General features: G+C 41.1%; 1 protein-coding gene across 1 annotated transcript; it reads right to left on the minus strand.

Moving 5' to 3' along the window:
- Positions 1–7,967: 7,967 nt before the first annotated feature.
- On the minus strand, positions 7,968–9,589 carry LOC117107505 (semaphorin-2A-like). The gene is made up of 3 exons (XM_033249201.1): positions 9,409–9,589; positions 8,175–9,094; positions 7,968–7,973 (listed from the first exon to the last, which is right to left on the minus strand). Exons 1-3 carry the CDS (start codon positions 9,587–9,589, stop codon positions 7,968–7,970), a joined length of 1,107 nt encoding a protein of 368 aa, XP_033105092.1.
- Positions 9,590–15,725: the final 6,136 nt, after the last annotated feature.

A 15,725-nucleotide genomic window follows, 5' to 3' on the forward strand; every position in this document is an offset into this window, starting at 1 on the left:
ATAAAAAGAAAAAAGGTAATCGGTGATTCAGATGAAGGTGGTATTAAAATGCCAGATTTTACTTTACAAATAAATTCTTTAAAAGTTTCATGGGCAAAACGACTGCTTAATGATGACGACGCAAAATGGAAATTTGTACCAATATTTTTTATTCGAAAAATTTGCACAGAAGGAATTTTATTTAACATGACATGCGTAAGACACATAAATATATATAATACATATGATATTCCTATCTTTTACAATCATATCATACAGGAATGTATAAAATATAATAGGATCAATAAAAAAGAAATTAATACGTTTGAGGAAATTATCAACGAACAACTGTTTGGTAATTACTTAATTCAGCTGGGAAATAACTCGTTGTTCTACAAACACTGGATTAATAACGGTATAATTTTCATTAAAGACATTGTATGTGATCAGAAGTTTATATCTTCAGAGGAATTATTGGTGAAATTACGGTGTAAATCAAATTGGCAATATTATGTATAATAAAAGCTATACCAGATCAATGGAAACATATCATAAAGGTCACAAAGTATTGCAATTATGATATTGTCAACATTAACCGAAAATATGACGGAATTAAAACAAAAACTGTATATTCATGTTTTGTAAAGGAGACTTTCATTCCACCCATTCGACAAAAAAAATGGGAAGCTTATTTCTTTGATAATTATATTGATTGGAAATCATGCTGGTTACATCAAGTTTGTAAAATAAAAGATAAGAAATTAGTGCAGTTTAACTATAAACTTTTACATAGAATATTACCAACTGTAATAAATGTAATCAGATTGAGGATGAAAAACACATGCTCTTTAGTTCTATAAGTATTAAACCTTTTTGGAGAAGAGTACGAAATATATTAAGAGCTGTTGGGTACACACATAGCCTGTCGTTCAAACATCTTGTAATTGGAACACAAAATGTGTTAATTGACTTTATTTACACTTCGGGCGCTTTTACTATTTACAAAGAAAATATTTTGGCAGAGTTAAACAAATCAAGGCGTACCTCATTATATAGTTCTTTTAAATACAATGCATTGCTTAGAATTAAATGTGATATGTATAATAATGAAGTTAAACAAATCAAGGTGTACCTCATTATATAGTTCTTTTAAATACAATGCATTGCTTATAATTAAATGTGACATGTATAATAATGAACAAAAGGCTAAAGAAAAGTGGAAAGAGCTACAAAAAATATGAAAGGTTTTATAAAGTAAGAACTGTAACACTTAAAATGTATATGTAATAATTTTTGGGAAATGTTTAAATGTATGTGTATTTAATTTGCAGTCTTTATAAATAATTATAATGTATAAAGAAAAATAAGATATAATAATATGTGAGTTAAGAAAGAAGGTAATAAGACCTAATGCTCTTTGTTAAATGTATTGTATAAAGTATGTATATAAAAGGAGGAAAAAAATATTGAAAATAAATGAAAAAAAGACAATAAAAGTGGGTTACCAACATAACGTATTTGTACTGTTATCAACATTTGCCTACCTAAATTGCTGGGTATTGCCATCTGTATAATAATAATAATAATAATAATAATAACAATAACAACAAAAACAACAACAACAACAACAATTGTTATCAACACTTGAACTAAAGTATGTGGTGGGTATTAGGTTATCATCAAATATTATTAATAATACTGATACAGTTCTGTGGCTCAAAATGAGACATTGTTTGGAATGTTTTATTGATATTTCGTTTGCTAATTCCTTTTTTTAACATAAATTACGGAGCACCAAGCGCTAGCATATAATACACGTGTTATAATAGCCATGTGCAAGTATTCGTCCTACAACTTTTCCACAAATTACAGCTAGGAACCAACGTAATGTATCTGTATTGTTATCAACACAAAAATCAAATCATTGAAAATCAATCAACCAATCTACCTACCTACCCACCTACCAACCAACCTACCCACCTACCCGCCTACCCACCTACCACCTACCTACCTACCGTACACGCGCGAATAAGCGCCCGGGCGCTTAAAATATTTTTTGCACTTTTTGAGGGGCGCTTATTCAAACGGGGCGCTTATTCGAACGGGGCGCTTATAAAAACAGAGTGAAAATTGAGAGGGTGCTTATGGAAATAGATGAAAATCGAGGGGTTCTTATGAGAACTTATTAAATCCAAGCGGCACATTTTGAATGAAAAACGATTCAAAGGAAAACCGCAAATTACGAATGGTACTGCGGCGGAAAAAATAATCGTCCAGAGAGCATGGCTTGTCGTGACAAGAATGTTGTGAGTATAGTATTACATAACAGCAGAATAGCAGATGAAATTAGTGGTGGTGGTTAGCTTGTTCGCCATCGGTCGATTGAGAATAGCAGGACGGCATGATGATTGCCGGTTTTCTTGAAAACTTAAATGAGAATGTGTTAAAGGTGCAAATTGTCGGAAAAGGAGTAGTAGGACTAGGCTATAAATGAAAGAAGATGAAAGTTGGAAATATACTGTCTGTCCAGGGAGCTCTCATCATTCTGTCCAAGATAAATATCCTCACTTTGATATTGACTAAAGGAGAATGTGATTCCACTCCACACCTCAAATCATGCCAACATCCACAGTCCCAGGATTGATTGGGTTATTGAGGGGCGCTTATTCGATAGGGGCGCTTATTCAAACTGGGCGCTTATTTTATAATTCCATGAAGATGTGTATAAGAGACAGCCTACCTACCTACCTACCCGCACATCCACCTACCTACCTACCCGCACACCTACGTATGTTTTCTAAATCCGTACATAAATATATAATATAGAATTATAAAGTGGTCCTCTAATCAATGGCATTAGAAATGTTTTATTAATATTAGTTTGGAAATTCCTTCTTTTTAATAATAACGCCAAGTGGGAATTCGCTACACACAGTGTTATAATGGCCTGTGGATGTGCAAGTATTCGCCCTACAGCTTTTCCATCAAATTACAGGTAGGAACCAACATGACGTATTTTAAATTGTACAGTACTGTTTTCAATGCTAACCTTACCAATGATTACAGTGCATGGTATGTATTGCAACAATCGATAAACGTAAAGACGGTAAATCATGATTTTGATTGTATTGATATCGGGGCTCTTCATAAAAAACAAACAAATTGTTAACTTGTGTGTACACATGTTTATTACAATAATCACAGTAAGTATCCCTGCAAAATTAAAAAAGTCGACATTATTACCCTGTTTGATTTGGCTGATTTATCTTTTTCGTTTTAATGAGTATGGTATTTCTGTCCGTGTTATAATGGACCCGTTATAATGACATTCGCGTGCAAGTGCATTATGGCGTGACTCTAAGAGTAAAATTTGCATTTGTTTTTGAAGTCAATTGTTTTTTGATTTTTTCACTGCACGTTTATCAAAGGGAAGTTTACTCCAAAAATAGTAATGCTAAACAATTAATGTGCAACACTCCTAAAACTATCTCTATAATAAAAAACCCGTCCTTTGAAGTCTTCCCCGAACGTTATGAGGATGATCCGGCTGTTGTTTACGAAATACGAACACAAATATTATGTTTATTACTAATAGGCCTATAGGTTTTTTTTTTTTTTTATTCTATATAGTGTGTTCCAAAATTCAAGAGTATTATATATAGAAATATTGTGTACTCTAAGTGTTGTGACACACTCAGAGGACGACAAAGTAGTAACTCCCGAGAGTGTAATATCTACTTTTACGGTCTCTTGTCCGAACTGTCACACATCGTTTGATTTATCATCGTTCGATCTTCATGCTGATGAAGGTTAAAGATTCAATCGAAAACTCAGTGAGGAAAGCGTTGTATTGTGTTGAAAACAAAAGTTTAAACGTCTTCCATTGTTTTACCTACACAAATGAATTGTTTTAGTTTGTTTTCTAAACATTAATTATTTTTCATTTCATATAAAGAGATTTTGGAAATCACTTATGAATTATGAAAAGTGTAGGATGTGGCACCGAGACTCTGACGATTAGTGCCCAAAATTGTTTACAGAAACGTAATGCAATAATAGCATATTGACTACTATTGCATATTTTCGGAAAATATTTCAGCCGCTCCAAATCTCTTTCCTGTTCTTCCTTCTTCCTTTATTCTTTCACAATTTTGCGTTTTATTCATATTTTTCATAATTTACTAGGCTAGGACTCGGCTATGACTATTACTATATTATATAAATATACAATTTTAATAGATAAGATTAATTTAACATGGACATAGTAATTCATAATTAAACAATACATTAAATTTAAATATAAATATAATTACTTTAACGAATAAATAACAATAATTAAAACGTGCACATAGTATCACTACTACAATAATAAAATTATTATTTTCCAATCTTATAATAAATTTTATATAGCCGGAGTTTGTTTTGACCTAAGCTACTATGGCTAACGACAGGTACGCTTTCTCCAATATAAAGGCTTTTTCTATGAATGGAATGACCTGTACGAAACACGAACTCCTGTAGACCAAATCCAGTACCGTTACGATTTTAATCGATGCAGGCCATCCATTTCATCATGATATGAAATATTGTAAACGAGATTGTGTTTTTATATTATATATAATGTTGTGACTTTATCACAAATAGAAAAAAAAAAACATTTTAGAGAGAAATAAATTACATAATTTTTACTGATTTATTTATATAAGGGGTTTTTAATCATGGTATTGTTTTATTGTATTGTTTCCTATATTTTCTATTATGGGTCACAATGAGCAATGGCTGGATCTCAGTAGAGATACAAAAATGATAAGCAACAGCTAAAAAGTAAACGTAAGTAAACAGCCAGAAATAGAACCAGAGCTTTCGGACAACACTAGTCCTTCCTTAGTGGCGAGTGAGTGAGGGTAGGAAAAGCTAGATGGCATAAAGTGAGAATTTCATGCAAGCATGACTGGAAACAATAGGCTGGGTGAGATTAGAATAAACAGACTAAACAAGTAAACAAGAAGGCCAAAACTAAACTTTAGAGGTAAGCCTCAATAAATAAGCCAAATGATTTATCCAGAAGAATTTGGAATGCCATAGGTTCAAAAACATCATCTAATAAAGTGTTGTACTCTGAATTTTAGAATCAGACATTATTTCTAATTTCTTCAGTTTACAGTATAATCAATCACAGTTGTAAAATACAGATGAGAACAGACCCAGTACATAGCGACAGCCACGCCCTAGGCCAACATTCCTGAGTGTAATTCGCGAACGCCGGTGGACCTAACTATAGACCGACTGCTAAAGAAAGGCTCATCAATACTTACTTACTTCAGCTCCCAGGTAGGCTTACGCCTGTCAGTGGAGCTAGCCTCTTTCTCCATTTCCTTCTGTCCAATAGTTCTCCACTTCTTCTACCGTTGGCGGAAACGGATGGCAGAAGTTCGTTCGGAGGGAGACGTACAGACGGCTGCTGCTGACGACGGCGAAGAAGAGATACGCCTACCTGCGAGAGGACCGTACAGTCGGCACGGTCGGCATGCTGAACGTCATGGACGACGCGGAACCTCTATTTTCCAAGCTGGACCGGAAGTTGGTGGAGATCACGCTGACGCACGACGATCCTGCGTCGGCTTTGGAGGCCTGCGCCGGTGCCGTCGTCGAACTCGCGGACGGTCTGAAAAGGACGAAGACGATTTCGTTATCGAGCGTTTGCCGACTGTCGAAGAAGGAAACGAACGCTCCCAAGTTCAGGAGAGCGTGCGCCGCGCTCGATCTGTTCCGGCCGGCGCCGTACTACGTCAGGCACGAGGGAGCTTCGCAGCACCCTTTGTTTGCGGCGTGTCGCAACGACTTCGTCGACGCGACCGGCCTGCTGGATGCCATCCGAAAGAGGTGCCCGTCGAAACTGGGCAACGACAGCGTCCTCGGTCTCGTCGCCTCCGCATGCGGTCGTGGCGCCTCCGATCGAAGAGGAACGAGCGACGAGAAGGGACGAGCTGGTCTTCCACAGCAAGGACCTGGGAGGTGGGCGAACGAAGTTGTTCGTTCTTCGCTGAGGCGATCCCCTGTGCGCACGGGCTCGCGACTTTTGCGTCGGCGCCCGTAAAAATTTGAACGAATGTTGAATAATATAACTCTAAAAACCTGAATTTTCGCAAGGAGATGGCAGTAACGAGACGGAAGCTGTGGCGTATATTATAGAAGATTTTCAACGAATAAGATATAGTGTTCAGTCGAATGCATCCTGTGCAGACGTCGATAAAATTAAAAGTTGCAAAGAAAGAGCTGGTCTTCCACAGCAAGGACCTAATAGGTGGGCGAACGAAGTTGTTCGTTCTTCGCTGAGGCGATCCCCTGTGCTCACGGGCTCGCGACTTTTGCGTCGGCGCCCGTAAAAATTTGAACGAATGTGGAATAATATAACTCTAAAAACCTGAATTTTCGCAAGGAGATGGCAGTAACGAGACGGAAGCTGTGGCGTATTATTATAGAAGATTTTCAACGAATAAGATATAGTGTTCAGTCGAATGCATCCTGTGCAGACGTCGATAAAATTAAAAGTTGCAAAGAAAAATAGCCCCTAGAATGAGCAAGTGGGACGAGATTTCCGAAGGTTTCTTCGTGATGCGTGGTTTTCTGGCGAAAGGATTTCATCGATTCACGATAGGTAACACCGGACAGCACGTTCGTTTTTACTGTGTCATCGGGAACAAAGGAAATAATTATATTTCACCAAAGTCCAATGTTCGAACAACAGAAGAACATCTTCCATTCGGACGGAACTGAGTCCGTTGCAGTTGCAACCAAAGATTCGAAATGTTTTTTCACATATACCTACGAATGGTACGACGAAATGCCTTCTGTGAAGTTGCTGTGCAAGCAAACGATCGTCTCAAACGAGTGCATCACGAAGCATTACCCAGGTTACTTAGAACGTACGTACAACAGGAGGATAGACCGACCGTCTTTCTGTGGATAAACAAATACGAATATTATGTCATTTCGTCTTAGGTTTTGACATTAAGTACGATGTACGTTATTCGGTTCACAGGAACTTTCATTATTATTGATTACGTGGGTTGAGTGTTGATTAGGCGAAATAAAAGAAAAGAAAAACAAACAAATTATTTGTCAATCTTCGTTTATTTCAATTTTAAAATCAAAAATGCATTTGCGCCTGTTCGCATGTTGCGATGATATTATGTTATTTAAAAAAAATTAATAGAACACAAACACCTTTCTCAGAAACCGCAGCTAATATATGGAATGAGTGTAAGGAGATGGTCCGTAAGGAGATGGAAGCGGTGGCATATACTATAGAGGATTTTTGAAAGAATAAGATCTAATGTTCGGTCGAATACATCCGGTGCAGACGTCGATGAAAAGAAAAGTTGCGAAGAAAAATAGCAAAGAGAATGCACGAGTGGGACGAGATTTCCGAAGGTTTCTTCGTGATGCGTGGTTTTCTCGCGAAGGGATTTCATCGATTCACGATAGGAAACAACCAGGACGTTCGATTTTACGGTGTTATCGGGGGCGAAGGAATAATAATAAAAAATCCAACGTTCGGTCGACTGAAGAATCGTACCTCACGACGGAAGTGAGGGAAACAAAAGCATTGTGGTTGCAACCGAAGGTTCGGAGTTTTATGTCACATATTCCTACGAATGGTACGACGAAATTCCTTCCCTGAAGTTGCTGTGCAAGCGAACGATCGTCTCAAACGACGTGCGTCACGAGGCATTGCCCAGCAGGTGGATAGTCCGACCGTCGTACTGTTGATGAACAAATGCTCATAATAATATACTTCTCTGCGTAGTAGGTTTCGACATTAAGTACGATGTACGTTATTCGGTTCACAGGAACTTTCATTATGAATAATGCGGGTTGAGTTGATTAGACGAAATAAAAGAAAAGCAAAACAAACAATTTATGTGTCAATCTTCGCTTATTTCAATTTTAAAATCAACAATGCATTTGCGCCTTTTCGCATGTTCCTAACTCTATCAGAAACGGATTATAAAAATACACAGGTATGTAAAAACGCACGATTTTTTTAACCGTACCAACAAAGTAACTTTAAAGATCAACCAAACAATGCCTATAGTTTTAACTATACAAAGTGTCCACCCGACTGCCGCGAGTGCGACGAGACTGATGTGATCCGTCGACGGTGAGTCCAGATAGGCGTTCTTCGCCTGCACGTTCGGCAAGTGCTCCGACCGCCTTGGGTCCAACTCGAAGTCGGCGTTCGTCGCCTGCACATTATGCACGTGCTCCGACGGTCTTGGTTCCAACTCGACGTCCGCGTTCGTCTTTTCCACTGTCTGCACGTGCTCCGACTGTCTTTGGTCCAACTCGTCGCCGGCGATCGTCGACATCAAACTGCAATGAGGATCTTGCTTGGGGCTGCGATCGTTCAGGAGTCGGCAATGCCGTTGAAGAGGGATCTCGTAAAGGCGATCGGTAGAGGTTACGTAAAAAAAGTTCCCGTGCAACCCGGCGTTCGTGATCGGTTGCTCCGTCGCGCGCATGACGTACAGAAGGACGGCCCGATTTTCCGACAGCACCAATTTCAAGACTCGGCCATCGTCCGTTCCGACGAAAACGACCGTACGGTTACCGGTCAACGTCTTCAACCTGTAGTTTTGTCGAACGAGCGTAAAAAGCGGGTACCCACTTCCGACCGGTTCGTACAGCAACGGGTGGGATTTCACGAAGTTTAGATCTTCGTACGACAGTAGAGTCGAGTCGACCGAACAATCGCCCGGTCTGTTGTCCGGATCGTCCTCGTCCTGGATGCGTCTCCAAGGCGCCGTCGGTCGCAAGAACGGACCTCTTTCGAAGTTTTCCCTTTTGCCGTCGATGCCGAAACTGCAGATGGCCGAGGCGAATATTACGTGTTCGCCCGTCGTGAAAACGGCGTAGTAGAAGACCTTTCCTCCGCGGACGATCCGCACGACGTCCTGCAGGTAGTTGAAGCGGAACAGAAATTCTCCTCGGAACGAACAGTCGAGTCGCGCTTTCAGAAAAGTCGTCCAGCTGGAGTCCAGTATCGTTCTGCCTCCCTTGTCGTCGGTGCAAACGCGGGCGATTCGCGAACGGTAAATATTCTCGCAGTTTTCTACGGAAACTCAGAAGAAGAAAAACACTTCTCTTCCCTCTAGAATCGAACCGACGAATTTCGGGTGATTCAGCCATAACGAATCATGCCTCTTGGTTATGAGAGGAACGGCGTTGCCCATCGACCTCGTCAGTGCGGAACCCCTGCCGTTGGTCGAAGGCGAACGGACACTTGTACAGACAGTCCGTCGCGTTCCTTCTCCTCCAGCCACTCTCTAAGTTCAATATCTCTGCATGAATGCACGTCGGTTTCTGAGCGTTCGTTCCACAAAGCAGCACTCGACCGTTTGTTAAATCAGGAGTAACGATTTTCACGTAGTTCTGGCAGTCGTCTTCTTCCTTCCCTTTCAATCTGCACTTCTTCTTGGCGACCGAGTCCGGCGTCCAGTCTAACTTCGTAGCCGTCGAGGAATCTAGAGTTCGATCGAGATCGAACACGAACGCCGAGTTGTTCGCGCCCACGAACTGGGTTCTCCACTCCTTCACCCACGCGCATTTCGACGATGGTCGAGATGCCGACGCTCGTTGCGAAAGAGGCGTCGATTTCGTTCGTCGAAGGCGATTGATCTTCGGTCGGCATAGGATACGCAACCGAAACTAACATCACTATCAGGGCGAAGAACAGCATACCGATTGTATTCTACTTTCTGCGTCTCGCGTTCATATGTTGATTTCGAAGACAGTTGTTTCCTTTTAAACAGCAGAGTATAAAACAAGAAGAGTAATTCGGGTCGCATTGTTCGTTCGCGACGAACCATGGCGTTGACGTTCAACATCAAACTCGGAGAAGGACGCGGGACGTACAGGGCGAAAAATGGATTGAGACGTTGGACGGTCATGTCCGGCTTCGTACAAGGTTTCGCGGACTTTAGACTCTGATGAGGCGACGACGTCTATCGTTCCGGCGGCCAGATATTGTTGGATCTGTCCTCCGTTGCGACGTGTTCGCGCTTGATCGCAACGACCGTGAGGTTGTTGCGGTTTCTGGACGAAGACTGCAAGTCGGAAGAAGACTTGGGCAACCTGACCGCGTACGTGTTCCGTCACCGCATACCTGCTGCTGAACGAAGATGTCAAAGATGCGTTGCTGGAACGGACCAAACACAATCTGCTGGTGTGCACGAAGAACTTCTACATCGAGGAGATCAACGATTTCGCGTCCAATCTTACGACGTGCATGGACCGATTTATGGCGAACGATCGTCGACGCCTGGATCTTCTCGGCTGTTGCGAACGTTCGTCTTCGGCGGTCGAGTGACGGAGGCGCTGAACGCCGTCGCCAGGAGCGGCTTCAAGCGACCGGTGGTGCAGGTGCGGATGAGCTTCAGAAACGTCGTCGCTTCTCTCGGCGCCACCTCACTGTTCCATCTTCGATGGACCAAAGGTCGAGGACGCGATTGCCAACTTCTGTGGTGGGGCATCTTGAACGCCGACGAGACCGAGAATCGACTATACCTGATTTTGACGTTCAACCAGGAAAAGTGGTGCAATTCGGTTCTGACCGACAAGCGGACGGTGCACGCCCTGTACGAACTCGCACCTAGGTGGCCGAAGTTGCTGAAGTGGACGACAGTGTGCGACGACGTATCGTGCTACGAGTGTCCTCTGAAGCCGTGTCTCGTGTCCATACCGGAAACGAACTCGGTGTGGTTAGACGTCCACGCGTGCCATCGAAGAAGGGTACGAAGGGGATACCGCCTGTCGTTGGCGGAAGGTACGATCGGATCCGCAACCGCCGACGAGCTCCTCGAGCACAACGCCAAGGAGTTGAACGAGTTGATGCGTCGGAAACGCACCCTCGACGAGAAGCTCCGTTCCGGATTGGAAGCCATCAATAGGTTGACGTCCGACGTGTTCAGCACTTTGACCACTGAGTTACGGGTCGAAGGAAACGTTTTCACGAGGAGAAGGCCGATGCCGCGAAGAGAGATCTGCACCTTTGCATCGAGCAACTGAACGCGATCGTCGATTCGGACGAGCGGGCGTACCGTACGAGGTGCGGTCCGCCGTCCGACGTTCTGGGACGCCTCCCCGCCCTGTTGCCTTTACCGGACGTTCTGCCGAACACGGCTTCGTTGGAATTGTCAATTTACTACGGAACGCACCTGTACCAGGAGGACGTGGGGATCCTGCCGAACTTCGTCCACGGGCAAACGAAAAGACAAAAACGAGCCCCGCAAGGTAATGCGGGTCAGTAACGAACATGCCGCCGACCGAACTCTGGAGAGACGAGACGCCTGCAACTGAAATGGATGCAGGACAGAAGGAAGCAACTTTTTGCCGAATTTGTAAACCATTTCGGCGACACCGATCTGCTTCGTAGGACGTTCTCGGAGAGGATGGAACCGTGTCGACGACCCCTTCGAAGTCGTCGATGCTTCGAGAAATGCAAAGGTGCTTTAATCAGAGACTGTCTGAACGTCTTCCACCTAGTTCAATGCGAGGAGAGGCAATTGCAGCTCTTCGGGAAGGTGTGGGACACGGTCGTGTTCGTCGAATGCGATCTGTCGGATCGATTTCGACCCTAGAGTTATTCCGTCTCCCGATTCGAGAAACAGATAGGGTTCTCGTGTGCAAACTACCATAAATTACCCAAAACCAGACGTACGTACCAACGAACGAACGAATGGATAAATAAATAAAACTTGAACAAAAACATAAACCGGTGTGTGTGACTTTCATTTTTTTAAGTCTGTCTTTCTTTATTGTTTTTCGATTATACTCGAACGATAACTGCGCAGCGTCCCGAGAGAACACCGTTTACGTCGTCTGACGTGACTCTGCCTCGTCTTCGACTTTCCAACGTTTGCAAGATGTCCCGGACCGAATTTTGCGGTCCGTCGAGAGACATCAGACGACCAGCCGTCGATCTTCCTCGGCAATACTTGAACCCCGCCGATCTTCCGCCGGTCCTGTACACACGATACGTTTCGTCCGTGGACGCTCCGATGGGCTTGTTGGGCAGGAAGGCGCCCGTTGAGGCTGTGTACGCAGTGGAAGCTCCGACCTCCGAGGACGACGTCCCGCTCGACATGAGATGGCCGTCGAAGGCGGTGGTTTTCGACGAACAACGGGGGTCCGGTGCAACGTGTCCTTTTCGAACGCAGTGTCCATGGGATGTCACGCGCTAGTCAGGCGCGCGTCCGGAAACAGGCGAACGTCAAGGACATGCGTCTGCGCCAGGGCGTGGCCGACATAGTAAAGATTTCAGAAGTCTTATCGATTCTTTCGCCAAGCTCGTGCTGGACAAGGAACATTGAAAAACTATTTAATGATTAAAGATAAAACAAACGAAACAAACTTTGAATATGTTAGTGCGTGTATGGGTGTATATATATTTAAATCTTTTCGTTGAACCAACAATTCCACATTGATGCCCGACATCACGATGTGCAGCATTATGGAGGATGTAAATGATCGGTTAAGATACACATTTGTCTGATTCGGGAAGTCAAAAGAAAAAGGAAGGAATGCGAATCGTCTAACGGAATCGACGTTCTCAAGTTGAAAGAAGTGAATATCGACATCAGACAGATGGAGTTTCTGTTTGGAGAAATAGTTAGACATTTCCGTTCGTGCGTTAAAGTGATAAACTACTGTACGGACGAATAGACTGGCGCACAGTGGTTGATCGATGCTTTCGAATCGCGAACTACGTCGGAGGCTTCGTCGAAGTCGAAACGAAATGCAGCTTGATCATGGACGAAATTTTAGGAACCGTCTTCGGGAGATGCCTGCAAGGTGTGTTTTCTTCGAGTTGCCGAGATAGTGACGACGCCTTGTTATCATTACGTTTCCTGCAAAAGATGCGCCTACCGACTGGGAAGTTGCCCGGTGTTCCGGACGAAGACGAAAAGACGTCTGCCGATCGGAGATATCGAAGAGGGTACGCGTGTGTACAGATGTTGAACAAAAAATCCTTAAAATATATAATAAACTATCGTTAAAAGAATAATAAAGAATGCATGAACAGAAAATATATTTTGTGTGTTTTCCCTTTTTATTTTCTCGATTATCAGGAGAACCGATCGATCATGAGGAAACAATGGTCCATCTTCACCCAACTGACGACGTCGCACTCGGCGGCGTCCCTCCAAACTTCGTCGTCGCAGTTATCATCTCCTTTCAGCACAGAAACCGTCCACCGTCTGTCGGTGTCCAATCGGAGAGGAAACGATAGGGTCAACGCTTCCTCGAACGACGATCCCGGAGGGCCGCACCCGACGACGGACTGGACCGATGTGTCGCGTTCGTTTTCGATCTCCGATCGCGTCCCTTCGTCCACGTAGACGTATATCTCCTTCGTGGTTCTCGGAGGGATCGCTCCTTTCGGAATATGCAGATCGATCCCGGCGCCGACGATGGACATACGACCGCCTCGTGAGTCGAATATCCCGGCCGAAAAGGTAAAAGTTTCGAAACTCGTCATCGTCGTCATTGTCAACATAACGGTCTGAAATAAACAAACGTACAAAATATTTTTTTTTTTTAACATTGTCACTTTTATTTCATTTCTGTCTTCGTTATAACAACAACATGTACTTTATTTAAATCTGAGTGATTTTCAAATTAATATTTTGATCAAATTTGGCGATAGAGGGCGGGCTTTTTATACGTTTTAACAGGCCACTATTTTGTTTTTACTTGTCAGATTTGCATTTTAACTACTAACCTTGATATTCCAAACAAAGCAATTTCTTTTTTGTAGTATAAGGTTCACAAAAAAAAAAAAAAAAAAAAAAAACCGGGGGGGGGGGGGGGAAAGGGGATGCTCTAAATTTTTTTTAATCTTTGTCAGATTCCTCTTCTGGATACATTTAATCAACAAGGCTGTTGCTCTATTTATGTGGAAATGGCGCCGTGAGCACAGCAATCTGGGATGGATACGTGGGCTTTACAATATTCCATTATTATTATTTTTATTATTATTATTATTATTATTTATTATTATTATTATTATTATTATTATTATTATTATTTATTATTATTTACTTGAACTAGATGTTTTAATGTCTTCCAATTAGTGTATAATATATTAACTATAATACGGTATATTATGTAAGATGTGTCATCATTAGCTTATTGCATATCCATTCAGCCCTTATAATAGACCGATATATATATATATATATTATATATATATATATATATAATGTGGTGTGTGTGTGTGTGTATGCATGTGTATAGATACTTTAACTATAATTATAAAATGACAAACAATGCATTTATCTAGACCTTTGATTCAAATTTATTAACTGTATATGTGCATAGTAACATATATACGGATGAATGTCAAAAAATGAAAGCAAAAATGTTATAACGAAGGTTTACATAAATATATTGGAAACTCTTACACACATAATTTCTAAGAAAACATTCGATCGTGGAATAAAAATAATTTCAGTAAAGTCGACAGTCTATAGTTAAATATACAATAATTTATATATACGGATGAATGTCAAAAAATGAAAGTAAAAATGTTATAAAGAAGGTTTACATAAATATATTGGAAACTCTTACACACACAATTCCATGTCTATAGTTAAATATACAATAATTTATTTTTTTACAGTAGAAATTATAACCAAAAGAATTGGGCCCAGAATTATTTGATGAAATTAAAAAATTGTTTTTATAGTTCAAACTCCTCCTTTTAAATAAAAACAATGACATTTTCACAATTTCTAAAATAACAATTTGTAAAATATACTTACAGTAATATAAGAGGTAGAAGTAAGGCAAAAAAAAAAACAAAAAAACATTAATAATACAAAAAAAAAAAAAAATAACAGAAACAATAATGATACAAAAAGGGTGTGGATTACAAAAATAATAATAATAATAATAATAATAATAATAATAATAATAATAATAATTTATAAAGCGCACATCTCCACCAAAGGTGCTCAAGGCGCATTAGACAATTAAACCAACAAGATCCTAATAATTCCCAGAAGAATTTTCAGCAAAATCCAAATACCAATTATCCTATCGAAGCAATGTTGCTCCCCATAAGTATACACAGATACCCAAAGACAGTTTGTTGAGCATCAGCACCTTCCACCCCAGGATAAGCCCAGGGCTCCACTACCGTCCACTGCAACAGGAGCTGCATTGCGTCGTCAGAGAAAAGTGGTAACATGGTTTTTTTTTTTTTTTTTTTTTTTGAGTAACACAAATTCAACAGAGAAACATAAAGGTAGTCTATACGCCTCGGTGAAAATCCAGATTAATTTAAGAAAAAATTTCAAGCAGAATCCGCATACCAAATTATCCCATCGAGGCAGTGTTGCTCCCCATAATATAAGTATGCGCAGATACTAAAAGGCAGTATGTTGAGCATCAGCACATTCCACCCCAGGATAAGCCCAGGGCTCCACTACCGTGCACTGCAAAAAGAGCAACATTGCGTCGACAGAGAAAAAGCGGTATCATTTTTCAAACATTTTTTTTAATAATATAAATTCAACAGAGAAACATCAAGGTTCTCTATAAGCCTCGGTGAATCCACATGATTTCATTACTAAAATATATTTATCATGTGGGCAATTCCATGACTTTTTTTCAGATTTAGCAATTTTTCAACTTTGAGGAATGTAAACAAGTTTTATATCAAACTAAAGCTTAAAAAT

This window comes from Anneissia japonica, unplaced genomic scaffold (assembly GCF_011630105.1).
Source record: "Anneissia japonica isolate Jap-2015-1 unplaced genomic scaffold, ASM1163010v1 scaffold1813_len188347_cov109, whole genome shotgun sequence".
NCBI classification, from domain to species: domain Eukaryota; kingdom Metazoa; phylum Echinodermata; class Crinoidea; order Comatulida; family Comatulidae; genus Anneissia; species Anneissia japonica.

Coding starts and splice junctions, on each gene's coding strand:
- LOC117107505 (XM_033249201.1), bottom strand. CDS start 9,589: ATGCGCGTGGGTGAAGGAGTGGAGAACCCAGTTCGTGGGCGCGAACAA. Junction 9,095..9,408: donor AAGACGACTGCCAGAACTAC/GTGAAAATCGTT, acceptor GAGTTTCCGTAG/AAAACTGCGAGAATATTTAC.